Source organism: Petromyzon marinus, chromosome 7 (genome assembly GCF_048934315.1).
Source record: "Petromyzon marinus isolate PM22_M1 ecotype Great Lakes invasive population chromosome 7, UKy_Petmar_22M1.pri1.0, whole genome shotgun sequence".
NCBI lineage: Eukaryota > Metazoa > Chordata > Hyperoartia > Petromyzontiformes > Petromyzontidae > Petromyzon > Petromyzon marinus.
The window spans coordinates 11,457,935-11,475,408 of NC_133673.1; the positions used below are offsets into that span (position 1 = coordinate 11,457,935).

The 17,474-nt window shown below is 43.5% G+C and overlaps 1 protein-coding gene across 1 annotated transcript in view; it reads left to right on the plus strand.

The window, feature by feature from the left end:
* LOC116939975 (switch-associated protein 70-like) overlaps window positions 1–17,474 on the plus strand; it is a 29,179-nt gene that overhangs the window by 5,971 nt on the left and 5,734 nt on the right. Inside the window, exons 2-7 of the mRNA XM_032949105.2 lie at window positions 6,540–6,680; window positions 12,565–12,750; window positions 14,628–14,855; window positions 15,419–15,565; window positions 16,393–16,501; window positions 16,908–17,077. Of these exons, the coding sequence (XP_032804996.2) occupies window positions 6,540–6,680; window positions 12,565–12,750; window positions 14,628–14,855; window positions 15,419–15,565; window positions 16,393–16,501; window positions 16,908–17,077 (981 nt within the window). The remainder of the gene's footprint in view (window positions 1–6,539; window positions 6,681–12,564; window positions 12,751–14,627; window positions 14,856–15,418; window positions 15,566–16,392; window positions 16,502–16,907; window positions 17,078–17,474) is intronic.

Below are 17,474 nucleotides of genomic sequence, written 5' to 3' on the forward strand. Positions count from 1 at the left end.
TACAACCAACAGTTGGATACTTTTTTCATAGCTGTTCAAACGTTCCTTCTTGCCCCTGGGCTATTGCTGGAAACGTTGGGTGGTGAAATTTTCGCAATGTAAAAAAATGCAGCTCAGAAGATTAGCGGTAGACACTGTGTTACAGTACTGTACTGTGATGTGATATATGCCATCATCATCAAGCCACTGCCATCTTTCACATACCCACGATGTTATCTACCTTGGCACTTGCACATAAAGCTGGTATTTCTATGGCTGTGCAGTTTATATACAACACAAACATGATAATTCTGGGTTTAAAACTATGAATGTAACACAACATGGCCAAAGATCCACCCACAAAATTGGTGTACTGTACTTAAAGGTCATATATTCTGACAAATAACGAGGTGTTTTGAAAAACTACGTCAAATCATGCAAACGATTTAAAGAGTTGTAAACAATAATGTTGTGAGACCTTTGCTCAGAAACAACCTCACCTGGGATGCAGGAGGAGGTCGTGGGTTCGATCTCGACCCTGACGCCTGTACATTTGGCGTTTACATGATCTCCCCGTGGTCCTCTGGTTTTTCCCTCCACATTTAGAAACTTGCGTTTCGAGTATTTGGCTGCTATAAATTTCCGAATGATAAGCCACTTCATTAAGCTATAATTTCGGGCCAGGTTGCTTCTGAATAAGAGATTTGTAGCTCATTGGGCTATACCTGGTAAAATAAAAAATAGTTTTAGTATATTCTTGGTTCTTTCGGTGGCAGCTATACAAAAATAAAAAGAGATCCCACCAACAGCCTCGTCATACAAACCAACAAAATCATTTCTGATTCAGCCGCATTAATTGATCAAACCAAACAGTTCTCGTTGAAACCTTCTACTGCCAGGCCACCAAGATTATACGGCTTACCAAAAATACATAAAGTAGATACACCCCTTCGTCCCATCGTCTCTACTATCAACTCCCCCACCTACAAACTGGCTCGTTTTCTGTCAGAAATCATGTGGCCTTTCACTGGAAAAACCACCTCTGCGGTACAAAATTCTACTCACCTGGTATCGACAATCACGGGTATTTCCCTGTCCTCAGACGACCTGCTTGTCAGTTTTGATGTAATTTCTTATTTACCAAAGTTCCAGTACCTGACACCATCGCAATCATTGAAGACTTGGTTCATCAAGGACTAAACACTGAGGTACCCCCCCTGGTGAGACACTGCTTAACCAATACATACTTCACTTGGAATGGAACTTTCTACAAACAAACTGAGGGCACCCCAATGGGCTCCCCCCTATCTCTGGTTGTAGCCAACATTTTCATGGAGAAATTCGAGACTGACGCCATCCAGACTGCCACTCTGCGCCCAACCTTATGGAAGAGGTACGTGGATGACACTTTTGTCATCTGGCCACATGGCCGGCCTGCTCTAGACCAATTCCTCGACCACATAAATTCCATACACCCAGCCATCAGATTTACCATGGAAGTCGGACAAGATGGCAAGCTACCTTTTTTGGATGTCCTAATAAAAAAGAGACCTGATGGTTCAATGAGCCACTCTATCTACAGGAAAGCTACCCATACGGATGCTTACCTGAAACCGGATTCCCACCACCATCCATCCCAGAAGAATTCCCTCATAAAGACTCTGCACCATAGAGCCCAATGCATATCCGACCAGGAACACATAGCCAGTGAACTCAAGCACGTGCACCAAGCTCTTAAGGCTAATGGTTACTCCGACTACACAATCCGCAAAGCTATTACTCCAACCATGAAGAAGGACCCTCTTGAAGAGCCTTTCCAAACCATCACTTTACCCTACATTGTGGGGATCACAAAAAAGATCTCCAAAATATTGAATAAACACAAGTTCCAGGTCCGATTCAACACACATAAAATCCGTGATCTGGTTCCGTCTGTAAAATATGTGATTCCGGACATACAGTACGCTGGCGTCTACAAACTAAATTGCCTCTGTGGTAGTAGTTACATTGGAGAAACCAAACGACATGTCTCGGACCACATTCGTGAACACAAAGCAGACCTAAAACACGGTAGGACCAACATCTCAGCCGTGGCAGATCACTGTTATAATTCAGTAGGCTCACATGACATTGACATCTCCAAGACAGAGGTTATTTGCAAGCCATCTGGCTACCATGAGAGATTCGTTCATGAGGCTATCCACATATACAAACACAGAGACAATTTCAACCGAGAAGATTGATTCTGGCTTAGCAATCATTGGAAGGATTTGATAAACCATTTCGGGTCTTAATTGATTGTTCACGCTTACGGTGGCTTTCAGACTGCATCCATTATTTGCGTCTCCCCCCTCCTCTTTTCCGAACATAGATGGACTCGTCCATCTGAATAACTGCCAAATCGCTCTCCGTGGTGCTAACGTTAAAAAAACGTCACTTTTTTCAAATTTTCTTACTGTGGTTTTCACACATGATGATGATTGTTTGTGTTGCAGTCGAAACGTGAGAATTTTATTGTTTTATATTTTTATTATTTTATTGTTTCCCTTCTACGTGACTTTACCGAAAGAACCAAGAATATGAATCCCTGCAGTCACGAAAGCTTTAAATCAAAGTTTTAGTATATATTTTTTTACTCTTAAAGGTGGTTGACGTTGCCTTCCAATGTGCCTTATCGGGGGACCATAAAGCAACTATGCCACCGGTCAACGGAAAGACACAGGACAGGGTGCTCGTTGTTCCTGACATACTATCAATTACATCTGGCTATTAAAAAAAAATCTCATGACGTGACACGAATGCTGCCACCATTTGTTCAGAGACCAACTCTATGTGCGTTTCGCAGAAAATGCAAATCTCAGGGAGCTGCTAGTACACAGCTCAATGCGAAAGGCCGGCAATGACATATCAGGCACCGTCCCGTGTAATCGGAGAAGTTACAAACCGTGTATCTTCACATCAACTGATACACCGATGAAAAAAACCCAAAGAGCATCATTCGTGATTCACCATAGATTTACATGTACCTCCACTAATCTGGTTTATTGCATCAAGTGCAAACAATGTAGCTGCCACTGCATTGGAGAAAACTGGTAAACGCAATATACCATTAGCATTTTATAATTAAGCTTTTTAACAAAAATGAGTTAATGTATAAATACTGTTTGGTTATATTCTTGGTTCTTTCGGTAAAGTCACGTAGAAGGGAAAAATAATAAAAATATAAAACAATAAAATTCTCACGACGTTTCGACTGCAACACAAGCAATCATCATCAGGTGTGAAAACCACAGCAAGAAAAGAACCAAGAATATGAATCCCTGCAGTCACGAAAAGCTTTAAATCTATACTGTTTGGTTATTGAATTGTGTGTTTGTTACTGAATTAGTTAATAATATACAATTATTCATCGGCCAATTTAAAAACGGTTGATCACGAAACATTTTTTTACTTTTATTTCAGGCCCCAAGTTACAAAGTTCAATCTCCGACTTTCATCCTCTGAGGCGTCTCTGTTTGCTATGAATGGCCATTTCCTGTAGCGTGACTGATATATTTTCTCCTTTTAAGTGTTGTTGACGAATGTGTTCAGTTTTAGTTATTATCTTAACCGCTGACAAACGCAGTACTGTATTACCAAATTATTTATTTCGTATTAAAAATATGTACTGTCCATGGTACAGTCATTCTGTATGTATGGCAACCCGAGCGATAATGGAGGGTGGTGATGGTGGTGGCTATTTGTCAATCTGTCTTTGGCTTAATAGAAAGGTTAGCGTGATTATCGTAAGTGCAAAATAAGCAGCATTGTACTTTTATCTGACGTACCGGCGCACTTGACTGCAAGAAAACAAGTTCTGGTCAGTCAGCGCTGTGATATTGTTACAAATATAAATACGTACCTGCCAACCCCATACGGTTTACCACGTATTCTTGTACAGGGAAATTGAGTTTTCAGGTTTAGCGTACAGCCGTTTCAATACGGGCAAACATTTTATTTGTCTTTGTTTGTGTTTCTCCCTTGTGATGGGACTTTGTAGGATGAACGTTGAGATTTATAAGGGCACGGGGTGACCAATAAGGTCTGAATTGGGCTGTAATAAGGTAGGCACTGATAAGGGTTGATAGGTATGTAAATATGGCTACTGTCCCCACAAATGCAGGGCAAATAAAGCACTCTTAGGCACTGCAGTCCTTAACTCCTAAGCCCAATCCAAACCCCGGCACCTATACGAAAATATTTAAGTGGCATCCCTTTATATTTTTATGTTTCATCAATTGAAAGCTAAAGACGTGGATTTGAACGGATCAATAATGATGGGCATGAGCAACCCGAGGGAGATCTTTGAATTTGATGGTTATCTGAGGGGACATAATTGCCAGACTCCGCATGTGGGAAGATCATCCAAATTTAAGGTATGCCTCTCGTGTTGTTTTTCTGACTAATTAGAATGAGATTACAAAGTACTGATAAACGTTTGCTGGTAGGTTTATTAAGCAAACAGACAAAAGGCAAAATATTCCTCCTATAGCCAACGTTGACTGTTGGCACACAGTGCTTTTAGCGAGCACCTATGATGAGCACTACTCTACCCACCTGCACAACTCCCCAGGTAAGTTGAATCAGAGCACACTATCATGCTCAAAGTTCCGAATACACTCTCTATGCTGCTCTTATTCTGATCCCTAATTGTTTTGAACCAACTTCACGCTCAATGATTGCCCTAGGTGTTAGACGTATTCATATTGTCAACAAAATTGCCATGCAATCTTTTGCGATAAGCATTTTTTTGGGCCTTTGGTATGGTTTGCGATAAGTCAGCAATTGTGTACAGGCAGGTGGCCAATGGAGCCATTTTTTTATGACGTGGAATTACGTGTGTTTGAACCTGCGGTGTGTTGATTTATACCTTGTGGTCTTGCCTTTTCATGATTGGTGCCTGGGATAAGGGTGTGTTCTAGAATGTGTGACTGTAAAAACAGGTTTTTTTTTTTAGTAACACCCTGCAAAGCAAACACCCAATGGGCACGGGCCGTCAGAGACTTTCCCCCAGCTTCATGATTAATTTAATCTTATTGTGGGAAGGCAGTGGTGGGAGTTGTGGAAAACTTGGAGAGGAAATAGGAGAGGCGTTGTACTGAAATTGGCTGTGCTCACCAGAAGCAGCTTTCCTGTTGTGAAGTCACACTGACTGCCGCGTGCGGTGGTGTCCATCGGTGCCAAAACCCCATTGCCGCGACATGTTTTACAAATGAAACCAAGGGTAAAAATCTCACAATGACTTGAAGTTCTTTTTTTCAATAGTCTTGTGATTAGGTTTTTTCACAAGTGGCTTTTTGTAATATCCACTCCGGAGCCATTACAGAAACCCCTTTCCTAAGTCTGTTTATTGATTACTCAACCTGCCAATTCGCTGCTTACCCTGGACTTTGATTTGCGTTATTGAACTGCAATTTTAGCGCTGTCGTGCTAAAATGGCAATTCTCGCATAGGCCCACTGTTGATCTTATCACACTCCCAATTTTTTTTAAAATAAAAAAATATAAATTGGCCAAATGATACTACATAGAACGCGTCTATTGACTAGTAGGAATGGTAGACTTTGAACTTTGTGGCGGCATAATGACTGACATGTAACAAGCCCTGGCGTCATTTCGTGTCTTTCAGCAGTGGGCTTGTTAATATGAATTGCTTAAACTTGACCAAAATTTCAAGGGCCAAGTTCTGAACAAAATGGCGAAAACGCGTCAAAAACGCATCAAAACAGACACGATCCTTCGTGCCTACCGAGCAAAATATTTGACAAATACTTGAATTGAGCTACAAATGTTTCCGACAATTATCGTGAATCCACTATCAGGCCTCCCCACAACCATGTTGCTTATGAGGGTTGTTTGACCGTACATCACGCTGCTCAGTGACGGTTGGTGAAGGGGGGGCGGGACCCAGGACCGGTTCAGATACCACTTGCCACTGATGTTAGCCGTGACAGGGATTCAAACTTGGGTGGCCAGGTTCACATAAAGGCAGTGTGCGAACCACAGCAGCACCACTGCGCCCAAAAGTAAAAAATGTAAATGTGCATCCCTCTAATGTCTTGCTCAGGCCACTCACTGCTGGTGGCTCTAGAGAGCCCCTCTATAGAGTATTTGGCCCACTTTTTAATGCTGGCCAGACATCTCGGAAGAGGTGGGGATACCCGCGCTCTGCTCTACCCCGATTGACCTGCCAATCGACTAACTGTGGCGTATCCATTCATGTTGCTGGGTGGACAAAGGCGGGATGGGGGATTTGAGAAAATCCCACATTGTTTCAACTGTCACTCCGGGAGATTGAATCGAACACGGTGACCTCTGGAATTGCAAGCTCATTGCGCCGTAGCAGAATCCCTTTTAATGGACCAACCCGCAGGCCCTACGATGAAACAGCCCAGACCCCTTTCAAAATTGGGGAAAGAAGTCTGCTTCAAGCGTGTTCCAGCACTGGCGATGGGCGCCGGTATTGTGACGAGCGTGATGAACGGTTGCGGTCTCCTGTACCGCCGTTGTTGTGCCACGCAGGTGCTGTCGCACAACCTGTGCACGGTGCTGCATGTGCCGCACGACCCCGTGGCGCTGGAGGAGCACTTCAGAGATGACGACCAGGGCCCTGTATCCAGCCATGGATACATGCCATACCTCAACACCTACATCCTGGACAAGGTAAGAGCCACCCACACCCCCCACTCCCTCAGTCCTGCAGGTGTATGCTGTTTGTATCCCCCGCACGGTTGGCTATGTACGGTGCAAAATAAGTTGAACATAAAGAGCAGGTCAAAAGTGAAAGCAATCTCCTGCTGAAATGAGCATTGAGGCGTTGCTCATCTCCTGTCTCCAGTGTAGAGCCCTGAGGCAGTGGTGGAAATTCTACATTTCTGTGATGGGTCCAAGTCTATCCCATCAGACAATCACTGTAAATTTCTCTGCAAAGTGGTACTAATTTTATTCACTCTAGAGGGATGATGGGCTGAGTCAACCCCGCCCCCACCCCCCCCCCCCACCAGGATAGCAATTTTCAACCTTGCAATCACGAGCCGCTTTCTCCACTGCTGATCCACCTGCCTGGCCTGGTAATACGTCTCGATTCTGGACTAATTGTTGCATGAGCCCTTCCCGTTACATGGGATGTCTGACATACTGCAAATAATGAATGATTAATTCCAAGTTTTAATCACACAAGTAATACCCAATACATTTAAGTAATAAATCTTGACTTAAAGCTTTCGTGACTGCAGGAATTCATATTCTTTGGGTCTTTCGGTGAAGTCACGTAAATAGGTTGTTATTTTCTTTAAACCTATCTCTACATGACTTTACCGAAAGACCCAAAGAATACATTTAAGTAATACTTAACATATAACCGATTATTTAAAATTGTATATATACGTTTCAATGAATCCCATACAACAGAATATTAAAGCGCTTAGAATTGGTAGTGCGCACACACCATATTCTACTTCGCTTAAATATTCAACATTTCGTGAGCCTTTTCAGCTAACCCTGATTTCTGGCCTACATAAGTCTAGCTTTATATCATTTAATTTTCTTCGCCACACTTTAGTTTCACCTTATTTTGCCGAGAGCAGGAGTTGCAAACCTCTGGCGCTTCGTGCCCAGCTAAACGTTGAATTGTTAAAACGGGCAGAGAGAGCGGTGCTTTTTGCTTTGCTTTGTGATTGACCCCACCGCCCAGTTGGACCGCTCACAAATGCGAGCAGCTATTCACATATACGTGCCTGGGCTATTAATTCCACTTTCAAGAGAATCCTCCCAACGCCTCCCTTCATCAACCCACATAAAGAGGAAGGCGGTGTTGGGGTATGCCGACTGCTAAAATCTTGCAGGAGGCATTTGCTATTGGGGGGGCAATATGGGTGCATCCTTGTTCAGTTTGAATATGTAGCTCCACTCTGCTTTTGATTTAAAAAGAAAAAGTGAACGTTATTCCATATGCTGACCTTGGCTTTAGACCCAATGCATTGAAATATCTATTGTCAGTCGTCTTGGTTGAATGTAATTGAACAGGAAATCTAATGCTATACTCATCTTTCTTGTTAGTCAGCAGACATCGCCAGTGGGACGGAAGGAAGCTACGGTTTAGTCATCGCAAATGTTTTTGCAAAGGTCATGCGGAAAATCGCCTTCCTCTTGGGATGTCCAGTCATGTGTGCTTAACATTTTTGTGGAAAGGAAATTGACTTTACAGCTTGAGTTATTGGTGATACCCTTTTTTTCAATTTACGACACTGGTTGATTGATAAATTACCAAACATGTGGTCGCCTATTACAAAGTACTCATAACAGCTGTTGACTTATAGATTCATACAAGCGGTTTAATGGGATACTGGAGTATATGGAAATTTGGCGGTGTAAACAATGCATACATTTGTCTTTTCAATTTCATAATACATGCATCGAGTCGTGTACGTGTTCATCGATTATTTTCCATTCATATATCTTACATGCATTGGGTTAGCATGACCTTTGATATAATACAAGAGCGTCTCCTAGATTTACAAACAATTCTAGCTTCAAATCCCAAGCCAGAATCGTGACAGTTAATCAAATTGCGAGTATGGCGATGCTGGGGAAAAGGTACTGTTTTCATTGCAGAATCTTGAGATGCCGCAGAATTTAGATGGCTAGCAAAATCCGGGTTGCATCGTATCTCTTAGTGCTACAGATTCTGGTGGATCAACCTTTCTCTTCTGTGAAAGCATTTCACAGAAATGGCTGCAAGGCTAATGCTTAACTTCAGGTTTCATGTGCCTGCACGGGGGTTGGTAATTCTTGGTGTAGGACGCATGCAAGTCATGCACAAATGTCACGTTTGTAATGGCTTTTGTTAAAATTGCATCTGCTTAGCATTTTCTACACACAGCAGGCTTTAGAATATCAGGCATACAGTTCTCTTCTTTGGTGGCAGCATTTTTTGGGGGGGGGTTTTTCTCCCCAGTTAATCTATCGCGTGTAAATGATTGCATGATGGTTCTGAGCTGTGTCATCTGTGTTGGGAGTGGTAACACGGAACTCCGCAGGTGTCTTGTAGAAAATGTGGGTTTTCCATTCCATATCGCTGTTAATAATCAACGTTGCCCATAACTCACAGCTGCACAGTGCACCGCAGAGAGGCATTGGTACACGCACATGTGTAATCTTGCATCTTCCTCCACTCGAGCGTGGAAAAAGCACGTGTGGTGCCTTTGGCTGATAAAGTGTGAGCTCCGTTTGAATTGAGCGGAGGTAAAGAAAAAATGCAAATAATTCATCGCTTTGACCGCTACACGTAAGTGTGGGATTTTACGTAGCCGTTAGTTTTGTTGAGTTTGTATCTGGTGCGCGTTGCCCAAAAATATTGCAGCGTCGGCTACATTTCCGCATTGTAAACATTGTGTATCTGTTGCGCACTCTGAGGAAAACATCTAAAAAACAAAAGGGTTGTCATTAATTTGCTATGTAAGATTGAATAGTGATACTGAATTATGCCTTCAATCCGCAACGACTAGCATGGTGACGTGGGGTCAAACAACCCCCATGACGATAGGCCCTCATCTAGCAGCGGACAAACAAAAGGTTTGTGTATGCCACGTGTACTATTAGCGGTATTTGGGGTGGGGCAGTAAGTGCCGTAGTTTGCAGATGTACTATGACATTGGTGAGCCGAGTTCGATTCCCGACCATGGGCCGACATCAGTAGCGAGTTATATCCAAAACCGGTCTTAGTGTCTCTCCCCCCAACCCTTCACCAACCCACATTGGCCAGCATGGTCATCAAGCAATGGAAAAACAACCCTCCGTGATCACCACAGCATGGGGAGGCCTAATTCCAGCAGTGTGTTCGCTGTTCGCAACGGGACTGTGCATTTGTGTTCGACAGCATTTAATGGTTGGCTTGTTAAGAATGGAACAGGAAACAACAGTGCTAAACACGGTACCTTTTTAAAATACATCAATTAATTGAAGCACAGTTCAATGTGCGTCCTTGCTGCCTGAGGTTCACCTTACCAGTTGTTCCTGCTAAGTCATGGGTTGCTTCACATTAGTTGAGAATTGCATTCTTTCGTACCTTTCCTCTTGGAAAAAAATAAAAATTATACAAATCAAAAGAACAAATTTAAAATAATAAAAGCAAAAAAAACCATGACGTTTCGATCGCAACACAAGCGGTCTTCATCAGACGGACGTGACTTTACCAAAAGAACCAAGAATATGAATTCCTGCAGTCACGAAAGTTTAAAGTAAAAAAAAAATTCGTCTTGGAGTTACGATGCATAGTATAGAGGAACGGACATTCTCTGTGACACACCGGCCTGAGAACGTTACTCAAAGTCTTAGTCTGTGGCTTTAATTCTCCTTGTCTAGTCCACTAAAACAGTCAAAGATTTGTCCACTCGTGATGATTAAATGTTGGTGTGAGGGGTGTGTAATCCCCCCCCCCCCCCAACACCAATATCATCAGGTCGGCTCATTATTGTTCTCTGTAAATGTATTTTAATGTGTATATACAGTGAGGGAAAAAAGTATTTGATCCCCTGCTGATTTTGTACGTTTGCCCACTGACAAAGAAATGATTAGTCTATAATTTTAACGGTAGGTTTATTTGAACAGTGAGAGACAGAATAACAACAAAAAAATCAAGAAAATGCACGTCAAAAATGTTATGAATTGATTTGCATTTTAATGAGGGAAATAAGTATTTGACCCCCTCTCAATCAGAAAGATTTCTGGCTCCCAGGTGTCTTTTATACAGGTAACGAGCTGAGATTAGGAGCACTCTTAAAGGGAGTGCTCCTAATCTCAGCTTGGTACCTGTATAAAAGACACCTGTCCACAGAAGCAATCAATCAATCAGATTCCAAACTCTCCACCATGGCCAAGACCAAAGAGCTCTCCAAGGATGTCAGGAACAAGATTGTAGACCTACACAAGGCTGGAATGGGCTACACGACCATTGCCAAGCAGCTTGGTGAGAAGGTGACAACAGTTGGTGCGATTATTTGCAAATGGAAGAAACACAAAAGAACTGTCAATCTCCCACAGCCTGGGGCTCCATGCAAGATCTCACCTCGTGGAGTTGCAATGATCATGAGAACGGTGAGGAATCAGCCCAGAACTACACGGGAGGATCTTGTCAATGATCTCAAGGCAGCTGGGACCATAGTCACCAAGAAAACAATTGCTAACACACTACGCTGTGAAGGACTGAAATCCTGCAGTGCCCGCAAGGTCCCCCTGCTCAAGAAAGCACATATACATGCCCGTCTGAAGTTTGCCAATGAACATCTGAATGATTCAGAGGACAACAGGGTGAAAGTGTTGTGGTCAGATGAGACCAAAATGGAGCTCTTTGGCATCAACTCAACTCGCCGTGTTTGGAGGAGGAGGAATGCTGCCTATGACCCCAAGAACACCATCCCCACCGTCAAACATAGAGGTGGAAACATTATGCTTTGGGGGTGTTTTTCTGATGAGGGGACAGGACAAGTTCACCGCATCAAAGGGACGATGGACGGGGCCATGTACCGTCAAATCTTGGGTGAGAACCTCCTTTCCTCAGCCAGGGCATTGAAAATGGGTCGTGGATGGGTATTCCAGCATGACAATGACCCAAAACACAGCCAAGGCAACAAAGGAGTGGCTCAAGAAGAAGCACATTAAGGTCCTGGAGTGGCCTAGCCAGACTCCAGACCTTAATCCCATAGAAAATCTGTGGAGGGAGCTGAAGGTTAGAGTTGCCAAACTTCAGCCTCGAAACCTTAATGACTTGGAGAAGATCTGCAAAGAGGAGTGGGACAAAATCCCTCCTGAGATGTGTGCAAACCTGGTGGCCAACTACAAGAAACGTCTGACCTCTGTGATTGCCAACAAGGGTTTTGCCACCAAGAACTAAGTCATGTTTTGCAGAGGGGTCAAATAATTATTTCCCTCATTTAAATGCAAATCAATTTATAACATTTTTTACATGCGTTTTTCTGGATTTTGTTGTTGTTATTCTGTCTCTCACTGTTCAAATAAACCTACCATTAAATTATAGACTGATCATTTCTTTGTCAGTGGGCAAACGTACAAAATCAGCAGGGGATCAAATACTTATTTCCCTCACTCTAGCTGGTGCATAATTTCAGCCAAAACATTCCAGATTGTTTTTCCAACAATTATTTTGGCACACCACATTGTCCTTAAAAGAACCCATCGTGTTCATATGATTTTTTAAAATAAGTGACAGGTAACGTAGTATTAATGTTGCAAGGAAACCCTGGTACTTTAGTGGCAGTGTGTTATGCTTCTAATCCATACTCCAAGCCAGCCTAGCAGCATTTATTAAACATATCGAGTGAACAATTAAGCCCAGTTAATAGCCAATTACCATGTTTGGTATTTCTCAGTGCCCAATTGTGTCTGGCAGAGGGTAATAAGCATTGCTTAGGTGTGGAGGCATCACCAGCTTTGGCCCTGACGATATCTTGATCTCGAATTTCATCTCCTGCACAAAATGACGACTGGCTCACTGTGCAACATTGTCTGCACGTCGCGCGGTCTTTTCTAGGTGAAGCCTGACACGTTCGACAAAAGCCAGTTTGACGAGGTGTGCTGGATGATCAGTGCCAAGAAGAATTACCCGGTGGAGGAGCGGCGTAACAGCCGTCTGGACGACAGGCAGGCCTTCCACCTGTGGTGCCTCTTCAACTTCCTGTCGGAGGAGTCGTATCCTCTCGTCATCGTTCCCGAGGAGGTGGGAGCGACGGGGGCACGCTCGCCCCACATCGTAGATTTTAACACCTCTCGCAAATATCCACTTAAGATATTAAAGAAAAAAAGACATTCAGTAATAGAATATAAGATTTTTCTTTTTACATATACAGTATATGTTTTTTTCCTAAATGTTATCTGGCCTTGCTGCGGATATTATGGAAATTTAGTGAAAATAAGATGAGAATCGCAAAAAAGGAAAATGAACGATTCATAATGAAGTGACAGTTATGTAGCGATGACGCAGTTGTATGCACACTGCACTATCAATCTGGTCACCTGAGTTGGATTCCTGTGCTCGGTTAACGTGAGTTGTGAGTGACATCTGAACCACTCCTGGGGTCTTCCCTTCTCCAATCTGCACTGTCCAGCTGGTGAAGTATGGTCAAACAACCATCATGACTAAGATGGCATGGTAAGGCCTTCAACTAGCAGTGGTTTGAAACTTTGGAGTTGACCAAATATCCTAATATAGGATCACAGAGCTTGGGCAGTTGTTGGCAGTGGTTTTGCGGCTACCATATTGCCAGTCTGTCGTTTTACATGCCCGTCATTTGAATGGATGGTGCTGTATAAAATATTATTAAGAACATTTTTTTTTTTACTTTTGGCCACTTGACTTTAGTGCCTGGGAGTAAACCAGACCACGCATTAAACACCCACACATACCTAAACTTGGCACAGAAAAGTCGCCAACCTACTTTGCCATTTTACCCACTAGAGGCATCGCTTTCTTTTTAAAAATATGTCACTGAAATTGAAAAGAAAGCTATGTTTCGAAGGTTACGGCATTTAATCCTATAACCCATGCAACCACACTATGGTGGAAGAAAGATGACTTGAATGAAAATTATTTGTGTGTGTGTGTGCGTGTGATATTCACAAAGAGCACTGTAAAATGTAAATGCGTTTTTTGTCCCACTTTACTGAGGCTCTTTGTGCTGCTGACTTAGTCCTGAGGGGTTTTTTTTTCTTTCCCTGTGGTTGGGCGCTGTGCGGCCTCAGCGCGACACGTGATGTTGCCATGGAAAGTGACGGAGTGGAGAAAACCCTTTAACTGATTGGCACATGTGCTGATAATCCTAATCGAATTTTCAGTGGCAGTTGTAACATGGTCTGATCTGCACCCAGATGCACATGGACTATCGAAAGCCATTTTGTTTTTACTTTAAACGTGCCAAGCAATGCCACTTGGTGGGGTAGTGGGAGCGAGAGAGTATTCCGCATAAACACGTAGTTGAGCATGGGCAAATATTTCTTCTATAGAGGTTATGAACTGTTTCTGTGACGTTGTTTTGTCGGTCTAATACACTACACTGTGTGTATCTGCACGTAAATGATGGATAACGACATTTTGTGAAAGAGGATTTCTTGGCACAAATGAATGTTTATTCCACAAGCTACGGTTGTCACATACATTGTTTATATTTTTACATTATTTTTGAAACCCAGAGAACATCTTGTCCCCATGGAAAATCTGTTGACTGAAGAATTATTGCATGATAAATATTTGTGCAAGGTTACAGAACTGGAATGGGGTCACATATAAGTTCATTTCAACGACAACAACAACAAACTCTTAACGGAATAACAACTGATATTTTACACCCCCTCCCATTAAACCCTTTAATGAACGTGAGTGTGATAATGAAACAATAAAATACTTGCAGTCTGTGGTTCTTTTGTGCAAAAGCACAATAGGATTTTATTCACCCATATTTTCATATCTGCGCAAGCTTATGGTCATCTGGCATGTTGGACGCCACGATGCTCCCCGTGTACTCAGAGCTCCACACGCAGGTGATTGTGTATGCGCAGTTAAGGAAGGACACTGTCGATTCTCCCGCTCCTATGCACTAGGTGGACTCCCTGATGAAGAAGCTGGCAGAAGCTATTGGGCTGGACTGGAGGTCGCAGGACTTTGAAGAATTGGTCGGCAAGAATGAGGCCCTGGAAGGGCCGGGCATCTCAGTCTGGCAGTTCATCCGCCTCTTTCAGAGCCCACTGCCAGCTGGTTTCGACTTCCCCTCCCTCGCCTTGGCGATAGATGATGTTTACAACGAGCTGGTCCTTAACATCACCAAAAAGGTGCTGCCTTTTTTGTTTGTTTGTAATATTGTTATTAAGATGAACTGGCATGCTGTCACGCTGAATTCATAGCTGTGTAGTTAATACAATGCTTATTTCATTTATGCAGTCATTACCGAATAGGTTGAGACCATAAATTCTCCGTGCACTTGACTCGGTTTAGTAACGGGTGAATGCCTGGTTTTGACCGCAGGAGCTGAGCAGCGTTGGCCCAGTGCTCTGGCCTCTGAGCCACATAACCACATTCGTCTTTGACTTTAAACACAAAAATGTTTGGAACAATTTTTGCGTGCCATATGTGAGCTGGTAAAAGGGGAAGCTTTGTGAAGGATCTATCCATACGCCGATCCCTCTTGAATCCACCCCTTGTTATTTTCAGCACACTAATTCACGTTGTACCACTGCAGTTTAATTTGTTCACATTTTCAAAAAAATTTTGTGGTTTCCCCTTGGCTGCGCCATTAGCAAATGAAGGTGTTTATAGAGCAAAATAAAAGTACACTTATATGTTCACAGTTCAGCACGTTTAAACATTTTGCATCACTGTGTCCATTTCCATCAAGGGTTACTTGTTGAAGAAGGGGCACAAGAGGAAGAACTGGAACGAGCGGTGGTTCGTACTGCGGAACAATATCCTGTCTTACTATACTGCCGAGGACATGAAGGACAAGAAAGGGGAGGTCGTCCTAGAAAAGGGCTGCTCTGTCGAGGTAATGGCAACAAGCTAACATAAAACACAACCCTGCCTAATCTACGAATGTACCGCTGGGAGAGGGAATTTAGCTTGTCGCTAAGCCCACCCCATTCCAACCTCTACTATCCCTGCCCACCACTGCCTTCTGCTGCACACAGACACTGCCCCCTCCCCCCCTCACCCTTTCGCAACACCAACCACTACCCAAACAAGTCCAATCCTGTGTCTGGGGAGGGGCGGAGCCTAAGCAGAGTGAGGCGGGGCTTAAAGGGGCAGGGCCTAAAAAGGAAAGGAGCAGAGCCCAAAGAGAAAGAGGCAGGGCCTAACCAGGAAGGAATGGGGCCCAAAGGGGAAGGGCTGGTGCCTATAGAGGTTGAACTGTTCAGTTGCTTTAAGATAATGCAAAATCAAATGTGCAGCAGGCAGCAGCATACCTTTTGTGGTGCAGATATGGCCACTGGTCAAGTGTTTTTTTTTTATTGTAGTTTCTGAGCAAAGGTCCAAAATACTTTGCTCAAAAACTATAACATGTTTCTTAAAATTAGTAAGGTTTTGAGAACTCGAGAAAAGAGATGATTGGAGGGAGTTCAAAATTCGAGTCGTGCGAGGAAAGAAGAGGAAATGTAATTCGACCGACAGTGTGGTGGTTGAACACAGTAGAAATGAAACAGTCCATTTAGTCAGTCTGTGCTGAACTTTGTTAATTTTTTCTTCCTTTGCTATTTTCATTTCAATGTTTTTTTTTACTTTTCTGCCACCTTGAAAACTATGTAAAATAAATACTCGTGTACTGTGGTAGTATTGCTTAAAGTGCACTGCCTTTGTGTTTGTCGGGTTTTTTAGGTCCTCCCAGAGCGAGATGGAAGGAGATGTTTTTTTGTCATCAGGTGCCCCGACAAATCTTTCGACGTTGGGGTAGAGGATGCTCGGAGGCGACAAGAGTGGCTTTCAGGTACAACATAAAAAAAAATAGCCAAATAAATTAAATGAAAATACTTGACTTGACTTGAGATACTTCAGAGGTAAATAAACGAGGGAACGCTAATGCCACTCATCAAAACACAACAATTGACTTCGGAGTTTCTGTCTAACTGTGAAAAACGTGAATTAAATTACATAGCAGAGCATCAGCCTTTTTGTCTTCTGGACCAATGTTTTCAATGACTCGAAGCAAGTTTCGGAACTATTGAGTGTGCAGGCGGTGCAATAGCACCGCGGCCCACGAGCCGGGGATGCCCAGGCACGCCGGACTACGAAGGTGGTGAAACAATTGTACGGGAGAGCAATGCCAACCGTGCTACGCCAATATTCACAGCTGTCCTCTCAATTTTCGGACGTGCGTCGGATGCCACCCGCAGTGATCCAGCTCACCCTGCGGATGCAGCAGGAGGGCAAGCGCTCGGTGGCGCATGAGCAGAGGCAGCGGTGGCGCGAGGAGCGTGCCTACAAGCAAGCGGAGCGCGAGGAGCTGTACCGCATGCAGCAGCAGCAGGAGAGCAGGCAGCGCGAGCTGAAGCGACTCGAGCAGGTGGAGGGGGGGGGGACCCCGTAGTGCCGCAACGGGGGGGCGGCCTCGCTTGTTGAAGGGGGGTGGGAAACCTACGGCCCTTGACGTCATCTCACAACGGCCCGCAGCAGATTTGAGGCCTAGTGCTCTGCAATGGCCCTCGAACGATATTTATGTATCACTATAGGCATCTTAGCCAAATTTTTCAGGTGCGCAAAGGGGAATAATTTCGACCTGGAAACAATGTGTTGCTAATTTTTGTGAACCAAGTCGCTTCCGTCTCTGCTGCTACTGTGGATAATAGGTCACTTAAAGGGATTTTATGAACATCATTATAGATGCAGTGTACGGAGAAAGTCCATATGTGTATATAACAAATATTTACTGAGTTCACCGATTGATTGATCTGATGATGTTG